This window comes from Panicum virgatum, chromosome 2K (genome assembly GCF_016808335.1).
Source record: "Panicum virgatum strain AP13 chromosome 2K, P.virgatum_v5, whole genome shotgun sequence".
Lineage (NCBI taxonomy): Eukaryota > Viridiplantae > Streptophyta > Magnoliopsida > Poales > Poaceae > Panicum > Panicum virgatum.
Genome location: NC_053137.1, coordinates 62,651,221 through 62,676,221, shown reverse-complemented (window position 1 = coordinate 62,676,221; position 25,001 = coordinate 62,651,221). Strand labels below are relative to the sequence as shown.

The window sequence follows — 25,001 nt, the reverse complement described above, 5'->3', positions numbered from 1 at the left end:
CCACCTCCTGCAGAATTCCTCGTGGAAGCTGCAGCAGCAGCAACGAGAGAGATGGCGAAACGTTGATCCGATCCCCACCCACGTTATTAGGAGTAGCCGAAGGATCGCTGTATCAGTGCAGTGGAGATTCCGACGGGATAGGGCGGTAGATGCCCACACGTTCCTCCCACAGGAATCCATCAGCTGCTGCTGAATGCACTCGCCCGGTGACCTCGACGTCAACGATCAACGAACGAGGCGCAAGGACAAGAACGTGCCCGGCAGCAGGCGACGCGCGGTCGGTGGTAGCTACGGGTTGGCCTCTGGTTGGGTCCCGAGGCCGCGACGTCGGCGCCGCAGGAGAAAAAGACGCTCGCGGGCGCGGGGGGATGGGCGTCCGAGCCGCGGGGTCGCGCCCAGCCGGCGCGCCCGCCCCGAAACGCGGCGCCGTGGTACCCGCCCCGCTGCCCAAAAGCCGAACCGCCGCAGTATCATTCCAACACGCGCGCGCGTACCTCACGTCCTGACCACTCATGCTCGTCCCACTCCCACCCGGGCCTGCATTTTCCTGGCCATTTCGCCGGGTGATTTCTGGAGTTCAATACTACAGTACTGCCACTTGGGATTTAAGTAACACGCCACTGAGCCAATCACTCAGTCAGTGACGTTGTTAAGCTATCATCAACAAAGGAGAGCCAGCCGGCGCGGCTCCGGACGGGACATGTTGAGATAAAGCACGGGGCGGGAGTTGCTGGCCAACACTAACCTCGCTTTGGATAAGCCGATCGAGCCGCTGCGCGTGCGCTGGGGATAAGATCGACGCAGCACGAGCAAGCTTTTCTTCTTAGTTTACAATTTTATTCAGCGATCGATCCAGAGGCGTTGCAGCGTTGCCAACAGAGCGGGCAAGGAACAAAAGAAATTTTTGTAGTTAACGGACGGCGGCAGGCAGGGCTGCCGCCGCCGGCGTTCGGCGGTTTCCACGCACGCGCCCAAAAAGGGTGAAGACTACGGATACCTCGCCGGCGAGGGGCTAGCAAACATTTTCGCCGGGATCCAGCACAGTACACCGCCGAAAGGCACACGATCCGGAGCTTAGCTAGCAGAGTCTAGTACTAGCTAACTCTCAGACAAAAAGGTTCAGCAGCTCGGGCTCCCTCCCGCCGCAGCCGCCGCCACCGCTCGTCGTCGTCACGGACTCCTCCGAGGTCATCGACGGCGTGCCGGGCCGCTCCCCGGGCGCCGGCGGGGACCCGGGGCTGAGGCACAGCCCGAGGTCGCACGAGGGCTCCGGGAAGGCGTAAGCCGCGGCAGGCGCCCTCGCCGCCGCCCGCTTCGCCGCCGAGAACGTCGAGCACCCCGCCACGGGCCGCCTCGCCGTGAGAGTGAGCGGGTCGCGGCCGTCGGCCGCGGGGAGGCCGCCGTCGAGCTCCGGGAGCGGGCGGATGCCGCCGCCGCGGAGGACGGTCTCCACGGCCGCCTGGCAGAGGTGCCAGCTCCCGGCCCCGAGCAGCCCCACGGCGCCGCTCACCGGGTTGATCGTCCGCCCCGCCGCCTCGTACAGCAGCGACTGGAACACCGCTGCACCGTCCACCACAACCGCACGTAAACACCCTCGATCTATCTATCGTACAGTACCAAGGAGAACCGCCGCGTACCGGCGCATCCACCGATGGGTTCGTACAGTACCTGGGCGCTGCGGCTCGGGGACGGCGGTGAGGAAGGACATGAGCCCCGCGCGGCCGAAGAACTTGGCGACGAAGACGGTGGCGTGGCCCTGCGCCTCGGCGCCCTCGATCCACTGCAGGCACGGCCGCAGCACGCACGCCTCGCTGCACCCCTTCCGCAGCACGCGGCACCCGTTGCAGCTCATCGCCAGCGCGCCACCACCCGATCAAGAACTCGAGCTCCGCCATGGCCACCCGCGGACCGGAGTTTATAAGCCCACCCGCAGCTAACCAAAGGCTGGGGTCTCGGGTGACCCAACCACAGGGTCGGGTCAGGCGCGGTGAGGTTAACCAGCTGGGTCGTGGGTGCCGGCACCGGCAAAGGCCACCCACTCCCAGCTCCAGGCTCCTGGGGCGCGGGGATGCGGCTCCGTGTCTCCGCGTTCGGTCGGGGCGCGACCGCGCGCCGCCGGATCGGGATCGGGCGGGCGCCGCGGCCGCCTCGGGCGGCTCGCCCCGTCCGGGCGCGCTTTGGCGTGTCGCTCCGGCCTCCGGGCCACTCCTCTCGCGCCTTTGCGGGATGCGTGGATCCGCACATCGGGCGGCGGTGGGCCAGGCCCACGTACGCCCACCCGGTCCGGACGCCGTGCGCCGCGGAGTCGTGTGCGCCTCCGTGTGTGTGTGTGTGGGGGGGGGGGGGGGGGTTGTTTTGTGGGAGCGGGGTTTCCCGCTAGGCGATTGGCGGAGCGTGGCGAGTGGAGCGCTCGCTTTTTCGGTCCGCTTTTCTGGCAGAAAAAAAGTCTATATCACCCCACCTATAGAGGTAGACTACATAACATCCCAATCTATAAAACGGTATATATCATTCTCTGAATTTTTCAAAACCGATCAAATTACCTCCTAAAGTAGTTTTGAAAAATCATAGTAAATCTAAAAAACATTTATAAAATAGAAAATCCAATTGTATTAGACTCCAAATGAGTAGATCTACACGGTGAACATATAATATGGTATGATTTAGTATATTTTTTTGCAGTACCTTTAAATCTATTTTTTCTTTATAGCTGTAAAAAAATGTACTAAAATATACTATATTATATGTTCACTGTGTAGATCTACTCATTTGGAGTCCAACACAATTGGAATTTTCATTTTATGATTTATTATAATTTTTCGAAACTGATTTAGGGGTAATTTGACCGGTTTTAGAAAGTTCAGAGAGTGATATAGACATTTTTATAGATTGGGGGATTATGTAGTCCACTCTTCATAGGTGGAGGGATGATATAGACTTTTTCCTTTTCTTAAAGCTGGGAAAGGAAAAAGAAGGGAGGCCACAAGTGATTTTTTTTATGCTGGAAACTGACCGTGCTTTTAACCGGAAAAATAATACGATACTAGAAACTGACCGTACCTAATTTCTGTCGTCAGGTGTCGAATCACCATATCCCTCTTGCACTGCATTGTATTATACGTAGTCTACATGATCTACATTATAATTTCTTCCATATTATTACGTAGTCTACTTAGACCCATTATGTGTCCATGTCACGTTCATGCACAGAAGCGAGCGACCGCTAATTCGCCGGCCCCGCGGCGCGGCGCGGCACGTCACTTTTGGCCTTTCGGAGAATAGCATAATTTCCGGGCGGCAGCAGCAGCAGTCGCAAGTTGCCAAGGGCATCTTCGCTTTCCGTTTGGGCCGCACTACGCCACGCCACGCCTCGGCCCCCCGCGCTGTCGCGGCTCGGCGGCGTCGCCCGCCCGGACTCGCAGCCGCAGGTCCGAGCCCTGGCGGTGTTCCCCTTTGTCTGAGCAGGTCGCCACCCACCGGCCCCGGGACGCCACCGCGACCGCGATCCCCTCGTTCCGCTGGCCAATCGCGGTGGCGCGTAGCCGCACCTGAGATCTTATCTCGGGGTCGCCGATCTTCTGTGGCGATGGCGCTCCCGGATTGGGTCTCGGGCTTTCAGTCTCAACTGCTGTACGGGCTACGGAGTGGACTGATCAATCGTTCGATGGCTGGTTGCCCGATTCGTTGTGGGAAACAAGCCCGGGCCCGTGTGGGGCCGCTACCCATGGTTTGTTTGGGCCCAGCCGGCAGCCGCCGCCGCCGACCAACACACGAGTGCGCACCATCGCGCGGCTCGAGGAGGAATTTGGTGCATCGCCTCCTGCTGCTGGGTAGGGTGGTTAGACCGGTGAGAGGGACCAGTTAAACCGATCGCCGGAGTGAGACGGCGAGATTTGATGAACGCTAGTCCGGGAGGGACTTCATCAGAGTAGGCGCACGTAGGGTTGTTTTAGAATCGGCAGGCCACCTAGAACGTCTTCAGACGTCGCGGAGACGAAGGAAGAACAACAGATAGGAGGTTGGAAAAGGTAGGGTTTGGAGATAAAAGTAAAAACGATAAAAGTAATAGATTGTTTTGTGTTTTGATCGATTGGATACTCTAATCGGCCGTGACTCTTTATATTTATAGGATGGAGTGAACTTATCCCGCAAGAAATCTTATTATAAGATCTAAATCTATTAAAATTTTTAAATTTCTAGTTGTACTCAAATTATATTTGGACAAGTCAGACTGATCGACCCTACCGGTCAGATCGGTTGGTCGTGCCAGACCAACTACGTATACATCAACCGATCAGACCGCCTGAACGTACCAATCATGTCGGTCCCTGCCAACACCGCCCTGCCGAGTGCCGCAGGCAAAGCTTCTGCCGCCGCCCACCCAGCCCCGGCGGGCCGGCACGAGAGCGGCGACAAAGCCCTGACACCGCGAGTGAATCAAACGGCGGTCCGTGAACACGGACTGCGCACGCAGGCGGCGCCGCGCGCAGGCTCTGCCTTCTCAGAGCCGCGGAAAGCTAGGCCGCTGGCCGCTCCGGACGGTCAGACAGGTCCCGGGTGGCCGTGGCCCGTGGGTGGTGACGCGGCGCCGGGGCAGCAGCCAGCAGGGGCAGGGCAGGATCAGAGCCTTCAATGGAGGAAGCGTAACATTTATGCGACACGACATGGCTTTTCCGAGGTTGCTTCCCTTGCTCATCCGGCGGTCCGGCCGTGAGCGGCATAACGCGCCGAATCTTTTACCTGGGGTCTGGACTCTCCAGTCTCGACACCTTCAGCTAGGCAGGGTTGTCTCTTTCGCAACAGCACGCCAGCACATTCGGGTGTTTGAACTGTTCAGTGATGAGGTTACTCAAATCTCAGCAAACCTCCAGTTGAAACTTTCAGTTACCTGAATTTCATTTTACATCGAAAGGAGATGGAACAGTAACTGAAAACCTGTGCTGAAAACAAATCAGCAGTTCTTAAGCATCCAACAAGATCAATCTGGAGAGAAGAAACATCCACTCACTACGGCTACAGTTCATCTGAAAACAGCAGTTCTAGTCTCAAAATGTTGTGCTACTAGCACCATCCATCCTGATGCGACGACCCTACAATACCCTGCACTTTTTGTGCAATCCCAAGGGGACAAAACTTTCGACACCTATGGCAGTTACAGTTAAGACGAGCAAACCACGACAACACTCGGCCAGCTGAATACCCGCAGTCCCGCACCACGGCACCAGCACCGTGCTGCGGCTGGATACCTGTCTGGTCCCAGTTCTTGCCTCAGTAGTAAATCGACAGCGTGCGGTGATGTGACAGCGCCATGTTCTGCACGCCGCAAGACCAGAGCCAGAGATCAATGTCAATGCTCAGAAGCTGCCGAGAAGATGCAAGACCAAAGAGTGGCGTTAGTTCCAAGCGGAAAGACCGTATATGATTCAATGAAATATACAATTTGATAGACAACGAGAAGAAAAATTGTAACTTTTTTTGAAATATGGTACTCTTCGTGACTAGTAATATTAGTGAATGCCAATTTGTTGATCAGATAACATATCAGTTCGATCCTACCAAATTGCAGGTTAGAAAACACGGAGCATGAAAGTCAGGTGCAACTGGTTCAAATGTGCCTACCTGCTTTCCAAACTTTTTGCTGATTAGGTCCCTCATCTTTTCGACAGCATAGATTGAGCAAGCACGAATCTCCACTTCCTCCTCGCTTCCAGGCACGATCTCGCTGTTCGAATCGATCGAGCAAGATAAATTCGAGCCATATTTCAGTATGCCAAGCTCCCTTAAAACAGCTGGAACAATGTAGTCAGCAAATATGGTGATGGAATTGATGTCATGGAACTCGCCGTAGTTTTGTCCCTTGAAGGCACCCCACAAATCAGCAACAAAGATCTGAGCTCTCTTATACAGGAAAACCTGGCGTCCCTTGTAAAGTGAATGATCCCGGAAACCTGTCAAAATTGAAATTGAAAACACCTTAGGTTGCTAAAGAGATGTACACTTGGTTACTGACCTTATGTATGAATAAAAAACGTTTTGAATGCACGCCAAATGTTTAACCTCAAACTCTACATGTTCATGGAAGGTTCAAAAGGTACCATCAAGTTGTGCTACACTATTCATGAGATTCAATACATGCTAAAATTCTCTGCGAGAGTGCAAGGTACAATTTAAATTCAACTATCAAAGAAATAGAACTAATTCTGAAACTATTCCAAAGTTGGCCAAACCAGTTTACGGATAAAACTAGTATCACCCTGATTATACATGTCAACTGGTTGAATGGTGGACAGCTGTTCACGATCTGACCTGAAAGCGAACTTGTCTGTCTTTAGTGAAGTGCTATAGGTTCAAATATGGTAAATAATATCATGTTCAGTACGATGTTTAGGTATGGTGGAATCAAAGAGTTCAATGCATCAAGATTTCTTTTCAAATAAAACCAAAAGGATCGAATCAGGTGCATTTGGCCTAGTTGGTGATTGAGCAACAGTTCCACTACAGTCAGTATGAGAGAAATGAGCATTAAGGACTGATTGTGCAGAGATTCTAGAAAGTCTGAACACCTAAGAAAACAGCAATAATGATGAATACTTGTAAGAAAAGGAAAAATCATACGGGTTTAAGCATTACAAATTCATGCACAACTATCTGATTTTCAATGCCCCAGCCCAAACCAAGTTCATTTGCCTAGACCAGGCACAGGCCCAACACTGTTCCCTTTCAGGTCCACAGTAGCAGGCCGAATCTGGGTCCATATGCAGTGGTCCTGGGTTGGTAAATGCTAGGCCATTCCAGTTTCACTCACTGTAGGTGGCTGCAATTAATAGGTACGGCCAAGGACCATGTGACAAATGGCCCATATGGTTTTTCCAAGTCAAATGTCGGGTAGAATATTTACCAGGAAAATGTCGGGTGATAAGCTCAATAAGAGTTGCAGCAGAGTTTCCAGCAGACTTCACTAGATTAGCAGCCTGGCCTCCAAAGCTTCTTTCAAGTTCCAGTCCAACCTTGAGAAATGAAATAGAAATGGTTCATAACAAAGTAATAACATTGGAAAAAAGGAGTAATTCTTGGTGGGGAAGAAACTGTTTTTAGAAATATAGTCATGCTAAGATGAAAATGAAAGTAATGGCAACAAGCCAACAATCGAAATAGACCTGACCACTGAGGATTAGAAATCAAAGTGATGATTAAATTTATCATGAATGAACTGGGTTGGAGTATGAAAGTTGATAAGTGATGATATGTTCCACAAACATGAGCATTAACCAAGAGAGTTCTCTAACTGAAATGTTCGATGTAGCAATTATCCATTACAGAGTTACCTCATGGAGGAGGCGCACTCTTTCCTCCTCAATTGGCAGTGGTCGTGGCCAGTTCAGAAGTTGGCGGAGCTCAGGCCCTACATTTTGCATAAGCCCTTCTTAAGTTAGCAGGTATTCTTTTTTTTGAAAGGAATCTAGCAGGTATCTACTTAAATGTTTTTCAATTAGCAAAAGAAAAAGATCAGCTTCTTTTCTAAACAGAAAAAGGAATTTTTTTCAAACAAAAAGATCCAGAAACTAAGAGGATTGCACTACATGCAATTAAGCATAAGCTGTAAATGTTCATTTATATAAGTTGATCATGGAACTATGGCCATGAATTACCATACCAATGACACAACCTCACAAGATGCCAATCAGGGAAAAAGTTACCAGTGTAATTCTTCAGGCGGTCAGCATCAAGGGCAGTTTTATCTTTCTCCAAGGCTAACTTCAGTCCAGAAGCCAAATGGTCATAGCTCAAATCCTTATCTGTTCAATAAAAAATATTACAATAACTTCATCATGATTGTAGAAGAGAAAACATGCAAAAGAAAATTAGAACTGAAAATTCTACTGCAGCGCAATAAGAAACAATGATTTCAGGCAAAACTACAAAGCTGTTGCACATGTAACTGAATGGAATTGCATAAACAATATAAAAGAGACACCATGGATTTTAAGGCACAAGTGCGAAGTGTGGAGAGTAACTAGACGTACATGAAACAAGTAATAACTAAAAAATACATCAAAAAAAGAAATGTAAGGGACCAACTTCTTAGAGACCCCACAACCAACTCAGCAGGTCCGTGATCAAAGAAACTACTGAATTGCCACAGAAGCATACTAGTAGAAACATCCATATTCTTATTATGTGCATATTATATTCAAAAGTTTCCAGACAATAATAGTTAATGTCAAACATGTTAGCAGCCCACATGACAGATTGACTATGAGTTGAAAGTATACTGAATCGCTTAAAACATTCTTTCCAACGTACACCTGTACCAAGGCTATAAGTTATACACAAATGAAAGGATTGCAAAATAAGATTGGCAATGTCTGATTTCTGCTGGTTTGATTCTGCAAATCTTTATGTGCCGGTCCAAGAAATAGTGCAATCATTTTTTTTTGGAAAAAGTCTAAATTACTCCCCTCAACTATAGCAAAAGTCTGAATAACCCTCTAAACTAACATTTTGTTTATTTTACCCCCCCCCCCCCCCAAATTATGCCATTTGGTTCAAATTACCCCCTAATATAATTTGTCTTTTTATTTCTCCATGCATAGGTGGAGTTTTAACTTTTAGGTTGAAATTTTACAAAAATAATAGTACACACCATAACACATGTTAGAAAAATACACATGGGAGAATAGTGCAATCATTCGTATTCATAAGATGCATTGATTTTTTGCCTGAACTTATACCTGGCCAGAAGCAGAAGTTAAGTGCATCCAAGACGAAGAGGTACTGGACTGTGAGCGGGCCATTGTCGAAGTAATGAATTCCTTCGAAATCCCACTCAACTTTTGGAACATTCCCCTGGATTTTGTCCACCACCTTCTCAATTTCTGCAGAAAAAAAAGCCACAGGTGAAGAGCAAGAGTGCAAGGCTATTACGGAGAATTTCATAAGGAAACCTTAACCTATTCCAAAATAATCAAACCAAAAAGATACTGCACCATACAAAAGTTACGAACAGCACACAGGTGTGTGCCAGATATTATTCAGAATAAATTGCTGAACAGTAATCAATCGACAAGTAGAAAAATATATACGAATAGAAAAGGCGTTTGAAACCTATTCTCAACATAAATAAATCGAACAGATTCTATCTCAACACAAGCAATCGGCAGATAAAAAATAAATAAATAAGACGAAACTAGCACAGAGTCAGAGCCGACATTTCCGAACCCTAAACCCCCATCATCCCGTAAGCATCTCACTGGAGCAGCAAGCAATTAACTCAACGTACCACTAGTTCACAGCAGGGCAAAAAAAGCCACAACGCGTAGGAAGAGAACAGGCCTACCTTGCAAGTCGACGGTGACATGGGAGGAGCGGCTGGCTACCCACGCCGCCGACGCGCGCACGGCTTCCATGGGCGACGGCGATTCGGATAAGGTTTGCGCGCTTGGGTCCGGTCCTAGCCTCCTAGGCAATGGCGGGGGAAGGGCCGGGGCTGCGGGTGGGGCGCGGGCGAGGAGACCGTGAAGGCGAGAGGGGGTGAGGCCCGTGACCGCGATGCCGGCGGGGGCGTTTTCCAGAGGGGCAGAGGCCAGAGGGTTTTGGTGGTGGTGGGGCACGGGGTAGCTTCCAAGGGCCTCGGAGAGGGTTCCCGCTGGCGGAGCACGAGGAATTGCGCGGGCGCCGGGGCCGCAGCCCAAGTGCCCCCAACGAGGCAACGACAGACAAAACGAGTGGCGGTGGTGGGCCTGGTCCGTGGAGTTTGACCCAAGGGCAATCCTGGTGAAGGGAAATGACTGGAGTAGCCCTCACAACTTTTGTTTTTTGCGGGTAAGCCCTCTCAACTTTTTCATAATCCATCTATCTCTTTCCCATAAAAACAAGGGGACATCAATTGAAACAAGTACTAGTAGTAATCTATGTTCACTAGAGTAGACAGATTTTTTTTTTTGAAAAGGATTACTAAAGTAGAAAGATACATCTCAAAGTTTAAAGGTTCCTTCATGTTTTGCAAGACTGACATGAGACATGGATTGGAAAAAGTCTATATCACCCCCTACTATGTATGGTGGACTACATAACCCCCAACCTATGAAACGGTCTAAATCATCCCCTGAACTTTCCAAAACCGGTCAAATTACCCCCTAAAGCTATTTTGAAAAATCATAGTAAATCACAAAAAAATATATAATAAAAAATCAAATTGTGTTGGACCCAAATGAGTAGATCTACACAGTAAACATATAATATGATATGCTTTAGTATATTTTTTTACAGCAAAAGTATAGATCTAGAGCTATAGCAAAAAAAAATTAAAACATACCATATTATATATTCATTGTGTAGATTTACTCATTTGAAGTCTAACACAATTAGATTTTCTATTTTATAATTTTCTTGTGATTTACTATAATTTTTCAAAACTGTTTTAGGGATAATTTGACTGGTTTTGGAAAGTTCACGGGGGTGATATAGGCAGTTTCATAGGTTGGGGGCTATGTAGTCCACCCTCCCTAGTTAGGGGGTGATATAGACTTTTTCCTGGATTGGTTTCGATTGGACGGAAAGCTGATGCGAGTTCTTACACAGGTTGTGATTACATAAATAAAAGGGAGACTCAAACTCTGAGAAACTAGCAACATGTTTAAACTAGGTAAGCACCCGACCCTCACACGCTTGTTGTCTGATTTTCATTTCTTCCTTGATCAAACTCAAAAATCTAATAGGTGGCTGTGGGATCCCTTGGAAAATTCTCCATTTCCGTTCGTTCCACACATTCCAAACCGTGTGAAGCAAAATGGCGACGACCATACTTCTGTTCTCTGTGCTTGAGGCCTACAGCGAGGAATTCCACCATTGCTCAACTTGAACTCCCGGTAATGGCACATTGATGAGCCCTTCCATCCAATCTCTAACCAAAACCCAGATCTCCTGAGCAAAACAACACTGCAAGCGAAGATGCGAGCCATTTCTAAATCCTGATCACAAAGACTGAAAGACAACATACCGGATCACACTCTATTCCTTTCAGCAACAAGTTGTCTGCTGTTTGGATCTTCTCTTGCACGAATAGCCAGCCAAAAAAACGATGCTTGCCTTCATATTTTGCTTTCCAGAGTGCGGAGCTATTCAAATTACAGTAAGAACCAACGTACTGAATCTCATAAGCCGATTTTGAAGAGTATAAACCATTTGTTGTCCATTTCCAAATGATCCTGCCAGGTTCATCAGAAAAGAAAAGGCCATAGGCCAGAGCTCTGTTTCTTGTCTCCCTGGACGAAGGATCCTACTTGAGGCCGTTGTGATTTCTGAAGGCGATTGCAGCAGAGATTGGAAAATCAAATCTGTAGAAGCCACCTTCTGGTCACTTTCCATTTCTCGCCCTCTCTCCGGCCACTTTCTTTATCTTGTCACTGACATGAGGGATTACACCACGTGTATTGGCAATGACGCGCGTACCACGCGGGAGTTCTTTTCTTTCTCATGTAAACTAGGTTCGTGCCTGTGCGTTGCTACGGGCTGCAAAAAAAATTCATAATGCATTACAAATAGCACTCATATAGTGCAAAAAGATTCAAATCCGAATACTAACAATCTAGAATGCTTGATTCAAAGACGTAGTTCCCGAATTGCTCAGCATGGTTCCTTTATAAAATACTAACGTGTCTCATTGCGCACCATGGTTTATTTACTAATCGATGAGCATTAATTATTTTGATGTGTATATGTCCGTGCAAACTTAGTTTAATGGCAACACCAGGAGTTTTGTTAGGTACATAAACCGATCGACATAACTGCAGATAAGAGAATCTAGGTTTGGGTCCAAATCTCATATTCAAAAATATTGTGTCCAACAAAATATTCATATTATACATCAGTTTAGATCTAACAAATTTGGACTTGTGAGTATGAGCATAGCATATTGCCCACCCTACAAGCGACCAAATAATACATGCTCTCCGAATTTGCGTTGCAACATGTCCCAGCCAATGTCAACTTCAAAACTATTAGAACATACATTCCAAGTTCAATGCAGCAGGGTTTTACACATCATATTTTTTTACAATTAGAATCAGTAAAAAAGACCAAATTTGTCGTGACTCACTGAAATCATCAGACAGTACAGCAACTACAATCTCTTATCACCATGACATGAACCAGACAACCAACTACAACTTTAATTTTTTACTCCCCAAAAATAGCATGACTAAAAGTATCTATTGCCAGAAATCATAAAAGTTCATTAATGTCATCATACCTAGCAACAAAATTTGAGCGGCCTCCAACTGCTAGCTCCGAGAGCTCAATACCTCAGCAATCAAAGGTAACTACTCTGGTGAAACATATTAGATATATAATCACACCAGGCCCCCAACAATTCACAACCACAATGTTTTCAAATGACATTGGATATGAAACATGGTAATATTAATCATGCACCGATGAGGCAATTACCATTCACAAACATGCAGTGCACTACTGCGGTTTATAGGTTGGATTGAAAAGTGTGCTTAAATTACAAAGTTATCTCATAGCTCCAAATGCTCGGTACCTAAACAACCAATGCGAAAAGCTGACTGCTCAGGTGAAACAGATTAGATGTTTTTTTTCACATCAAGCCCCACCACGTGGTCCACGAAGGCATAAAGGATGTACATAAATTCCAGAGCACAAAAAGTTATACATTCCACACTAACCTGATGCAAAGCTCGTCTGGACAGAGCTGGTGGTAATTTGAGTTTGCTCCATGCATGCCACATTGATACACACGTCGTCTGACAGAGGATGCTCAACTACAGCTCCTGCCGGCGCAATGAACATGAAGGAACAATAAGTGATATTTATAAAAAGATGGTAAATCCAGTGAAGTGCACATAAAACATATCCACATGTCGTGTTTTATTTGTTGGATGTGTCCGCTTTCTTCCTCTTATAAGCCTCACGCCTTTTCTTGTTCCGTTCATTTCTCTGGTCGTTAGTCATGGAGGTGTTCCGAATTTTCTCCCTCTGCATTTTCAATTCTATAGAGCCTACATTTTGAGAGTCTGCGAAACATAGCAAGCTTGCAGTAAGAACATGCAAATGTTAGGTGCATCAACTTTAGTGTAACCTGATGATTTAGGGAGAAACCTAAGGCATTGCTGTTTGAAACATCGCCTAGAGGTGCCCTAAATCGCTTCCTGCCAGCAGACTGCATGTTCTGACGCAAACCAAAAACTTATAAGATGGACCAGCATCGATGAAAGGGGCAATGAGAACGGCAGCAGCCACATACCTTGATCCGAGACAAACAGCCTTTAGAAACCGATGAGATGGCAACGGCGGGTGATCAGGATGGCAGGGGATGGCGAGACAAACAGCCTTTAGAAACCAATGAGATGGCAACAGCCTTTTCATGAGAATTATTTATTGTAACTAAAGTTTTTTTAAATGATATCAAAGTAATTCAATGTCAGCTAAAAAGATACAGGAAACAATGTTATTCCAAAGAATCATCGCACTCACTATGAACCAGCAAATTGTCGCAAAATGCAGGTAGATCGGTTATATGTAGACTCTTTTAATTCATAAATTAAATCACTAACTTGAACAAAGGTTCATTCTAGGTGGATGCATAGTTATTGAGACAGCTAAGATGATCAGCAGACTTTGACCAACAAGATGAATGAGAGACAACCTATTCAGCATGTCTGTTAGTGCAGAAAATCAAGCAAGTCCAATTATGTCAACATCATAATATTAAAGAGTGTTGAAGAGGACGTTCACATTGTGCAATCTTGGTTATTTCTTTCTAAAATCGTGACGACCCAAAACATTACAATTTCCTCAATTGATTCCTATTTTTTAGCCGTAAACTAATTGAAAAGGTGGCTGTGTGTGGTTATCAAGTAGAAGCCTGAACTGCGCATATAGGTGAAGGAAATTTTAAGTTATAAATCATGATAGGTAGTAGAATTCAACAATATTAGATGTTCCTTAACATATCACATTCAATAAAGGAATCTTAAAAAAATTATTTTTCCATAAAGCATTCTGACAGATGAGCCACAAGATAGCAGAAGTAATAATAAAATTAGGAACTAAAACTCATTTATTGCTAAGCCCACTGTTTTAAGTGAACTACCCCCATACACATCTATTATCTCTGAAGAGATGGCTGTTTTAAATGAGTCTATTTTAGCACAAGACCACTTGCCCAGAAAGCTAATGTCATCAGCTATGCAGCATATGGAAGAATATAACCTATATCAACAGTTAAAATCCCACCCTAGCTGTATAGCTCCTTTTATTTTTGCATCAAACGACTGATATAGCAGTGTATACTAACCAACAGATAATAGAGCACCTGGTTCTCGAAAGCAGGAGAGCAAGCAATGAAAAAGTGTTTTTTTTTAGAACTGAAATTAGATCTGTCAAGTCCTAAATCTAGCAGGCAATGTCATGAAAAGGACAGAGTGATACACAAGCTGCTGAACTTGGTGGAAAACACGTTGCAGAATGGCAGAAATTCTGAAATTTTATCCGGTGTCAGTTCTGCTGTTTTGTGCTTGGATAATTTTTTTTAGGAAACTTACTCTTTTGTCCAATTCCACTGAAGACAATTTTGATGAGAGATGTTTATTGGAAGATATGAAGACATCTAACGATGCCTCTACATCAGACACTCGTATAAGCCACGAAGAGATGGAACTAAATTCTTTAAATAATGAGTTATAGATCAATGCTCGCAACAATCTTGTGTTGGTTGAGCAGCAGCGAGATGAAGCTATGGAGAAGACACATCACTAATGCTCGAAATTGAGACCTTACATGCTCAAATAGAAAAATTGCGAGAGAGTGATGCTGCGCAGGTGCAAAAGTATCACTCGCTCATTCGTGAGATACAATGTGTGGGTAAGCAGCGGCCAACGAAACAATCTACCTGCAAAACTCGGCTTGAAACGCGGCGACCTTTGGTGTAGGTGGATGGCGGCAGGGCCTCCTTGCTCGAGATAGAGGTGTGCCCGTCCTCTACACGACTACAAGCCGCGGCCACCGCTGGGGACCTGCTTCCTCGCGCGGGCGGACGGAGACCCCCTCGCGGCGGCGAACAGGGGCACCCCTCACGGTGGAGGGCGGCGACGGCGGCGGACGGGTGAACATCGTTGGCGCTGGTAGACGGCTGCAGGGGCTCCTTCCTTAGGTTGGAGGTGTGCCCGTCCTCTTGCTCGACGTTGTCGCCAATCGCCATTGAGGATCCGCCGGGACCCCTTGCGGAGGCAAATGGGGAACCTCGCGGCGGCGGGACGGTGGGATGGTGGCGTGATGGGGCGGGGACGGCTGGACGGCGCGGAGTACTGGGGCGGTGCTACGGCGGCGGCGCGGTGGGAAGGCGCCGTGGGATGGTTGGGGATTGCGAGGGCGGCGGTGTTGCGGGACGACTGGGAATTCGCGAGTGTTGCGGACAACCGCTGAATCGACGAACCCGTCGATCGGATGGATGCCGATCGCTCTCGGCAGACTTGGCGATGGGCATAGGGGAGGGGGCCGATGACGGGTGGATCGCGTTGTTTGCGGACTACCGCTCGCAGCGACGAAACATCAATCGGATGGCTGCTGTTCGCGAGAGGCAGACTGACGAAAGGGGAGGCGCGAGGCAGACCGACGGACGAGTCGCCCATTCAGACTTTTTAGGAGTAGAGATTAACCAACATCATTCTCCCTCGTCCAAAATTGACCAAGAGGTTACTTAAAAATTCAAAATGCGAGAGTAGACATTTAGGCGTATTGTGTCAGAAGTCTTTTGTTTAAGTGCCGTAGTGCAAAGTACACACTGCACGTTTTGTTTGGCCTGGCAAGTGAGTGAATTCTACACGAGCAGATGGAAGTTCAAGGAAACGAAACTTCCAGGTAGACAACATTCTTTCCGTTTTGACACAGCCGACTGCAAAAGGCTGCTAGAGGTATGCTGACCGGACACGAGTTCTTAGAGGCAGGTGCCGTAGTCATATCCTTTTTTTTGGAAAAAAAAAGATCTGAATTCACACACAAAAAGGATTGGGGCCTTTATTCCAGTGATGAATTATACCTTGTCAACTCGAGTTACTAGAAGACTATTGAAACTGCATCCGACTTCTCACGGAAAGAAGTCACTGGCCGGCCGGAGTGACTCATCAGCATCATGCATCAATCAAGCAGAAGCGGCGCACGCCAAACAGCCAGCTCAGCTCCACGCGTCTGATGCTGCCGTGGTGGCCCGTGGCCCTGTTTGGTTCCATTTCAGTTTTCTAGCGCACGCAAAGTCGAGAAAAAAATCTCGGATGCATAATGTACTAAATAAAGTCTATTTGTAAATTTTTTAAAGATGGTGTAACTTTTCGCGACGAACTTAATGACGGTAATTAATCGATGATTAGATACAGTGATGCTATAGTAACTATCCTCTAATCACACGGTCAGAGACCTTATTAGATTCTTCAGGGTTCGTAGCGCGGGGTTATGGAGTTACTTTTGTAAACTGGTTTTGTTTGGCACCATAATTAACGGTCAAAATATTACTTTTCCTAGCATTCTACTATTTCTAGCGTGAACCAAACGGCCCGTGTTCTAGAGCCCAGGTATGTGCCCCCCGTGAGCCATCCTTGCCCAGCATGGCTCTTTCGTCCATCGCGCACTCGCGCGACAAGCACGCCACCGTCGCGAACCGTCTGAATTTCCGAAAGCAGGACGACCTGAACCTGAACTCCGCTGACCTTTACCATGCTCACTTGTCACTGCTGCTTCGAAGGGCCCTTTATACTTCATACTCCATCCGTCCTAAAAAAAATGTAAATTTCATTTTTTTAGAAGTCAAATAATTTCAATTTTAACTAAATTTATACAAAAAAATATTAATATTTTTTATCTCCGAATAGATGTAGTATAGAAATATATTACATAATTAATCTAAAGATACTTATGTTATAACATAAATATTAATATTATTTTATATAAATTTAGTTAAATTTAAAATTGTTTGACTCCTCGAAAAATAAGATTTACAATTTTTTTTGGAACAGAGGGAGTACTTGCTTGGTCCCTGCTCAATTTCCCAAACTACCACCAGACACCGTGTGCGCTCAAGACACCAAAACAGCAGGTCAGTTTACGCGACGTAGAATTAACAAAGATGATCAACCACTAACCACTAACTAAAGCAGCCGCTTGGTCAGAACATGTGTGCACGGGATTCAGGCGAAATCCCTCCGTGCCACGGCGGCCAGGGCGCTCGCTAGAAGCTTCCAGGTGCGCGCCACAGAAGCCACTTGATCCAGGCGGTGTTGGGAAGGTGGAATCATCACGACCCCGAGCCGAAGGTTAACGGGGCCGGGCTGGAGCCTCGGTCGATGTCGGCTGTATTATGTATGGCGAGACCGAGCAACAAGCGTGTCGCCGCACGTCTGATGGCGAGTGGAGCCAGGCAGGCGAGGAGCGACCTCTCTCCCAAGCTAAAGCCAACCACAGGTCAAAGCTGCATGCGCCGCGGCGTCGCTGTCCACATGAGCAGCCCAGCACGATTTTTTTAGCGCGCGCAGCGTGTGCTGGTAGCAGCAGCAGCACAGCAGTAGAAGTAGTAGCTTGCAGCTTCCGCTTGGTGTGCTGTGGACGGCACTGGCCGCTAATGGAATAGTGGTAGCAAGATCACACGCAATCAGGACATGGATCAAGCCCATTTATTGGCATATATACAGACATAAACGTAGTAGCTAGTATGATTTAGCTGTCACGAGTGTAGACGCTACGATCATCATCAGTGTTTCACTTTCACACCCTACAGCTAGCTAATGCCGTGGAATTTAGAAGGGTATAAAAAAGTTTCCTTGTATATGTATATATAGAGTTTGACCACCGGGTCTTTACAAGTAAGTTCTACAGATCCCAGCCATCGGGTTGTTGATCCGGCGGCTCAGGGTCGCATAATATGGACAGGATGAATGGGTAAGAACGAAGGACCGGATGGAGCCACGAAAACCAGCTCCTGTTCTGAAAGAGTAGACCACGCCGAACCGAGCGGATCCGTGCTTATCACATTCACACATCGATCAAGCGCAGCCCGCGTCACGCAACCGGAATTTAATCAAGCAATCAACCAACCAATTAACCAGCAAAAACCTACTACTAGTAGCAAACAGCTCCTAGCTAGAGGCAGCAAAACCTACGCCGCCGCCAGAGAGAGAAGCTGATGATCAGACCACGAGCAGCATCATGCGCGCCCGCTTGGCCTCCGGAAGCGCGCTCTCGGCGTCCTCCACCGTCGCCACCGTGGCGGCCGCGGCCGCGGCAGGCAGGTTGAGGTCGAAGTCCCTGAGCACGGACGTCGCCTGGGCTGCGCTGGCCTTGGTCTTGTCGGCCTTGACCCCGTCCGCGCCCGCGGCGCCGCCCTCGTAGTGCAGCCGCTTGTGCCCGCCCAGCGCCTGCCCCGACGGGAACGTGCGGAGGCAGAGCGAGCACTGGTGCACCTTCTCCTCCGCGTGCGCGACGCCGCCGCCGAGGGGCGCTGCCTCGTCGCCCGCAGGGGCTGCCGCCGCCTGTGGCGCCGGGGCTGGCGGCGGCGTCGGCGGCTTCCGGTGGCTGGTCTTGTGCCCGCCGAGCGCCTGGTACGACGGGTACACCTTGCCGCACACGGAGCACTCGTACCCCTGGCCCGCCGCCTTCGCCACGGCGGCAGCGCCGGCGCCTTTGGCGGCGGCGGCGACGACCCCACCGCCTTCCCCGGCGTCGCCGCGGACGCCGCGCGAGAGCATGAGGAGGGAGAGGGCGAGGTACTCCTCCTCGGACTGGTCGGCTCCTCCACCGCCGCTGGGGCTCCCCGCGCGGCGCTTGGACCGGCGCCCCCCGCGCGCCCACGAGTCCACCCGCGGCGGGGATGGCGGCGGCACCGGCGGCTTGCTGGACACGTCGACGGCCGCGTCGAGCGACATGGCGAGCGACATATCGATCGGCCGATCGATCGATCTCCTCTCTCGCGGCGGAGTTGACCCGGAGGCGCAGCGCGGAGCGAGAGAGAGAGGTGGACAAGTAGGAGAGTGGTGGGTGTGTGCGACTGAGCGTGGCGTGATGGAGGCGTGGGCTGGGTGCCCGAATATATAGCAGCGGGCGGGCGGGCGGTGCGGGGGAGGGATAGGTGGGAGGGGAGAGAGTGAGCAGCAGCAGTGCGGATACGGCTGGGAGAGGCGCAGCCGTGGTCGAGTAGGCGGCGGGCGGGGGAAGACGGGAAAGCGGCAAGTGGCGCGGGCCGGGGGGGGACCCCACGCCCACGCGCGCACGTCTGGGCCGTGACGGAGAGTGACTTGGTGGTCAAGGCATCCGCGCCCCTGGATTCGTGATCCGACGGCTGGCGGCGTCCCGGGGCCCCGGATTCCGCGCTTCTGCGCCGTCCGTTCTTTTGGCTTCGAGGAGGCCGGGTAGACGTTCTCCGGTGTTGTTCGCGCGACACGTGATGCGCGACTGCTTTGCGCGAGAGGATACGGCAACGCGTGGGTGTAGTGCATTGGCGGATGGTGGTGTGATCCCCCGCCTTGGAAAAATGTTTATGGATGGATCGATGCTGCCGTTTCGTCATCAAAGAGACCGGCCGCCTATGTGTTGCGAAGAGTATCCATTTCTCTAACAGGAGGCACGATGGATATCGGACTCGGACATCGTACTGCAGGCGGGATATCTTGCGAATTTATTAGTGGTTTATTTCTTCCCGAGCAGCCGAGCAGCAAGCGGCCGGCCGCCGCGGCGGCGGCGGCACCACCCCCTGCGACCAGTCTCAAGATAGTTTTATGGAGAGTTTTATGACATTAAATACTATCATTTTTACTGATATGACAAGCAAAGAGAAGGCTAGAGTTTCATGGGATGTGAGGAGAGTTTCATCACCATAGTGACACATTTACCTAGTTCTCAGTCTAGATAATAGTATTCATGAAACTTCCATTGAGACTGGCCTGACACGGCACAAGGTGGTTTCAGCTAGCTACTGCGTTGATGCCATTTGGAAATTGGAATATATGCGGGAGCTGTAAAAATTTACAAGCATGTGTATTAGAGTTCTCTCTACCGCCTAAAGGACGCCAGAAATGGTAAATAATCAGCTTTAGAGCGGTTGTTAGTAAGATACTCTTGTAGCTACCAGAAAGTTTAAAGGAGGCGATAAGGTGATCATGAGAGGGAGCCCTGGACACATCGAGCGCACGTGGAACTCCACGAGGCTCTGCCCTTCTGGGTCCATCCAAATACACCCGCACGTACTCAGTACATGTGTTGGGACCACTATAAAAAACAAGTCTTAAGTCCACCTTAAAAGTACCGGTATGAAGATTGAACCGGTACCTAGCATAGGTCCTAGGTACCGGTTCATCTTAATACCGGTACTTTTGGGGTGGATGGAATTTATGGATGAGCCTTAGATACCGATTGGTATTATTAACCGGTACCTAAGGCTCATCATAGGTACCGGGTGATAACTTTTACATTGGTACCTGGTGGTACCACCAACCGGTACTAATAGACGAGTCTTAGGTACCGGTTGATATTACCAACCGGTACCTTAGAAGCCTTAGATATCGGTTTGTATTACCAACCGGTACCTTAGGCTCATACATGAGTTACTTTAAAAGGAAAATATCTCCTTCTCAATTAGAACCGTTGTGTAGTTGAGATGGTAAAAGAGCAACACGTGAGGCTAGAGATCGTGGGTTCAAATCCCAGCCAAAGAATATTTTGCGTGTTCCAACCGGTACCAAAGAATATTTTGCGCCAATGGAAATCTAAGGCACCGGTTGAAAAACCCGGTGTCTTAAGACGAGGTCATTAGTGACCTCGTCGCGGTTGCGGGGCACTCAGCTCTCTCGTGCAAACACTAATAACCGCTAGCGACTCTCGATCACCGGCCAATGTTCGCCGTCGCAGGTCGCTCACCGTCACCGGACTGCACTGCACTGCACGCCCAATCAATTCCCGTGACCATATTATCATGGTTTGCATGCGTCTACTCATCGGTCGTACGTGTTGTCTCCGTGAGCCCATGCCTTGTCACGGCACCCAAGCGGCGCGGCGCGAGGTGGCAAAGGGCTCGGGGGCACCGAGACGGCGGGGCAGGTGGCCCGACGCCCACCTGCCACGCGGCCAGCGGCCGGGGGCGGCACGAGCGAGCGGCCCCGGCCGGATAGAGGCTAGCCTGGCGATCGGCCGGTGATGATCAACTGCCGGGACAGCGACTGGAGCCGCAGGCAGAATACACTACGCGCGGCTGTAGACTACTAGGCTACAGCGCATGCGAGTGAGTTTTTAATTGTTACTTGCTAGGAGAAAGACGATGGAAGTACTTCCTGTACTAGCTCCTATGTATCGTCGAGAAAAACACGCAACCATATATGACGTGTGTGATGTAATTCTCCTTTTCAACTATAAATAATTATGATCGGTAGTTGGGCACTACTTAATTTGCACAGGTTCATTAACAAAATTGTGTTCGGTAAATGGTCCTTAATTAGACGAATTATGAAATTATTTATGTGAAAGACAATAATGCAAGCAGAACTCGTTGAGTGAGATGGCACGGTTGTAGGAATCTCGGTTCTACCTTATGACTCGTTTTATGGTGCAGCATTATTAAATATCAAATACCGTTCCTTATTCTTGGTTGGATTGATCTTAGTTTTATTTGGCACTTCAATTTTGTCATCCTACCAATAACATTGTGAAATCGGTGACTGGATTTTTTTCATAAGATCTTATCCAATTATTGTATTGATTATTCACACTTACTATAAATTTTTATACGTAGTATCTATATGATTATTGCATTATTTTAAATGTTATGTATTCACGTCTATTGATTATAAATTTAATGATATATGTAATTGCAGAAGTGGATTAGTATTCAAATATGTTAGATTGTAATATTTCTTAGCAAGTAGAATAATATAGTCTTTTACTATTTAATGCACAATTGGGAAACTTCTAATCCGAAATCTGCAATTTTATCACCCTTCGATGACTGAGGTAATTTTTATCCAATAGCGAAAGGGCCGTAGCCTAGTGGATACAAGAGTCTCGGTAGCATCTCAGATTTTGGGTTCAACTCCCCTTAGGAGCGAATATTTCAAGATTAACGGCGTTGTGCATTCAATTTCGAGAATTTGCCGGCTTAGTCTTCCAAGATGCTCATAGAGGTATGATTGCGTACGTGTATTTATAGTGGTGTGAGTATGTGTGTTGTGAGTGTCCGAGTTATACTGTATAATCTAAAAAAAATTCATCCAACAAACTGAAAATCCGAAATGTGTCCGTGAGTTGGTCAACGAAACAAAAAGACCATTTTATTGGCACCATTACTACCTAATACCTTGTCCATATACTCCTATACTCCTACCTACTAGTAGTATAAGTATATTACACGATGCCACACGGAATATCATTCCCCGCTCGGGCGCGGATCTGTCGCAATAATTATCAAGGACTCGAAGTGTAGCTGTGTTTGTAGGCCACAACTAACCCATCAGCAGCTTTAATTAGACCAGACTGTGATACCCAAATCCATTTCTTTAACGCTTCACACTCTCCATGCCGTGCCCATGTACAGTACACCGACACATCACACGCCCTAATTAAGCACCTTGGACTATCCTCAATTCTCAAGCAGAATCCACTACTATCCACTGCCGAGTCGTCGTACGAAACCCACCAATTAATCATCGTCTTGCCCTCATCAGGATCCCCAACTAATCTGAATTAGTTTCGACCGGTTTCAGAGAGGGGCGGCGATCGGAGGAGAAACGTGGGGCAACGTGTGTGAACCAGGGCGGGGGTTGGTATTACCACCAGCGTGGCCGCGCACGCAGCGGCGTCCTGGAGCTCGTCGACGATTCTTAATTTCTTTTTTGCAGGATGCCCGGCCGGCGAGCTCAATCATATGATGAGCTAGCTCGATCGCGCTGGTCACTTGGCACACATTATTGCAAGCGCTCGGCCGCCGCGCGCTCCGATTGATCCCGGGCAGCCTCCGATCCTGCCGCACAAGTAGATCCCGGCTGCCGTCGGCTAGCTGCAGCTAGCTGTGCCACTCACTCTCGACGTGGGGGAGTGGAACTGGTACACAGGAGCGCCGGGATCATGCCGGCCGTGCTCGCTCATCGCCCACGCAATGGCATTTTTTAGGGGAGGCAGCGTTAGCTGGTGGTGGCGCCCTGATGCCTCTTGGCTCCTGGCTAGTGTCGTCGCTGGTGATGATCCCTCGCACATGCTGGATCAGGATCGGCATGGTTGGAATTGGATACGGAGCAAGTGCGCCCGAATGCGTTCGGCCGGGGAGCAGATCCGCGCCCTGCTTCCCCGGCCGGTCGCTCCCCCCCGGCCGGGGAATAATCCCCACGAGTTGCTGTCTGAGTCTGACCGGCGGCGGCGGTGGAACCGCGGTGGCATTGGCAATTTGGCATGGCAAGCCAGTCATTGCGCTCCGTCCATCCGGTGGATCTGAAGCTGATATGTTGTGCTGCTGTCTGCGCTGATGGTTTGTCTCGTGTCTCTCCCTACGAATCCTGGCCAATTCCGAGGCCAGGGAAGCAGGCCATATCGCTGGCTGTTCCCGACCGTCGGATCGGTCGGGTAGACGGCCCAGATCGTGCTTTCCCCGGTCATTTTGTAAAAAAACCCTCGAACTTAAGAGAAATCAACCCGCGGTCCAAGTTCCTCTCTTAGAAAATTTTGCAAAAAAACCCTTAGCTTTTCTCAAAATCAACCCGCAGTCCAACAGTGCTGGTTGAAGGAAATTTGCGAATAAAATCTTAAGTTTTCATAAAATCAACCCGCCGTCCTTATCCTCTCTCCGGTTTTTTTCCAAAAAAAACCCTCAGATTTTAATTGAATCAAACCACAACCCGTTTCATCCATTACTTCCACACGAGCAACATTATACGTAAAATTCAAAACACCAAAATGTGTTGGAATCAAAAGTTGTTCAACATAAAATTTAATCAAGAATTCAAAAACTACAACTTCATTATAGAGCAAATTTTAAAATTCAAAATACTTTCGCAATTCATTTAAACAAACATTTACATGCGACCCGTTGGACCTATAATTTTGACACTAAAATATCTTTAAATAAAAAGTTATCAATACAAAAGTTGCCTAAAAATTCAAAATCTACAACTTCACTGTATAGCAAAGTTTTTTAAATTCAAAGCATTTCATAATTCATTTAACATAACATTTTAATTTACTAAAAATATAATATCGTATCACCATTCTTCTATAGCTTCTCATGCTACCTCCATAATAACATGTCATATTTAGTACAACCACCGCTCTCATATAAAAAAATGCGATACTAATTGCAATATAATTTCACAAATACATTAAGTACACGGCTAATTGTGCTCCAACCTCGTTAATAAATTATCTAACCCTTCTTTCACCACAATTATTTCCATAATCCATTCAACATAGCATATTATTTTGTTAAGAAAATATTGTACTACCGTTTTTTACGGTTCCTCATGCAATCTCCACAATAACAAGATATATTTTAATATATCTACAACTTTCTTAAAAACATCACATCTATTAATTATCACATAACTTCACAAACTATATTAAGCATCTGACTAATTGTGCTCCGCGCCACCACCCTCCGTAATAAATTATTTTACTCTTTCTTTCACCATAATAAATACAGCAACAAATGTCATACCTCTATTTCGATACCCAAAATATTATAGTACTTAAATATTAACGTCACGGCAATTGAATGCTCAAATCATACCAACTGCAACAGCGGGCTGCAGACCATGACATCTATGCAAAAATAATGGAACAGTGGATTCAACTTAACTACGTTGCTTTAAAAAATTTATACATTTGCCTGTACATAACAAGTACATGCATGAACTAAAATCCACATCAACTACCGTACTACAACGCGGGATACAGGTTCACGCGGCAAGGCCGCGTCATTACTACTACAATAGCAACACTATACGTACAATTCGATCCCCATT

General features: G+C 47.9%; 3 protein-coding genes across 9 annotated transcripts; all 3 read right to left on the bottom strand.

Moving 5' to 3' along the window:
* Positions 1–815: 815 nt before the first annotated feature.
* On the bottom strand, positions 816–1,912 carry LOC120693316 (LOB domain-containing protein 38-like). Its single transcript, XM_039976739.1, has 2 exons — positions 1,669–1,912; positions 816–1,560 (listed from the first exon to the last, which is right to left on the bottom strand). The coding sequence occupies exons 1-2, from the start codon at positions 1,850–1,852 to the stop codon at positions 1,106–1,108; spliced, it is 639 nt and encodes a 212-aa protein (XP_039832673.1). The 5' UTR covers positions 1,853–1,912; the 3' UTR covers positions 816–1,105.
* Positions 1,913–4,854: 2,942 nt separating this feature from the next.
* On the bottom strand, positions 4,855–15,536 carry LOC120693274 (queuosine salvage protein-like). 7 transcript variants are annotated; one of them, XM_039976720.1, is made up of 11 exons: positions 14,915–15,524; positions 13,268–13,353; positions 13,123–13,192; positions 12,882–13,037; positions 12,690–12,794; positions 8,733–8,876; positions 7,698–7,796; positions 7,326–7,402; positions 6,899–7,007; positions 5,620–5,948; positions 4,855–5,361 (listed from the first exon to the last, which is right to left on the bottom strand). In XM_039976720.1, the coding sequence occupies exons 5-11, from the start codon at positions 12,739–12,741 to the stop codon at positions 5,269–5,271; spliced, it is 903 nt and encodes a 300-aa protein (XP_039832654.1). In that variant the 5' UTR covers positions 12,742–12,794; positions 12,882–13,037; positions 13,123–13,192; positions 13,268–13,353; positions 14,915–15,524; the 3' UTR covers positions 4,855–5,268. The 7 variants fall into 7 exon arrangements, with proteins under 7 accessions (XP_039832654.1, XP_039832639.1, XP_039832624.1 ...); XM_039976705.1 differs by having other exon boundaries at positions 4,855–5,313; positions 12,690–13,037; positions 14,915–15,536; XM_039976690.1 differs by having other exon boundaries at positions 12,690–13,037.
* Positions 15,537–17,822: 2,286 nt separating this feature from the next.
* On the bottom strand, positions 17,823–19,061 carry LOC120693268 (zinc finger protein 36-like). The gene has a single exon (XM_039976683.1). The coding sequence runs from the start codon at positions 18,942–18,944 to the stop codon at positions 18,198–18,200; it is 747 nt and encodes a 248-aa protein (XP_039832617.1). The 5' UTR covers positions 18,945–19,061; the 3' UTR covers positions 17,823–18,197.
* Between the last annotated feature and the right edge of the window lie 5,940 nt (positions 19,062–25,001).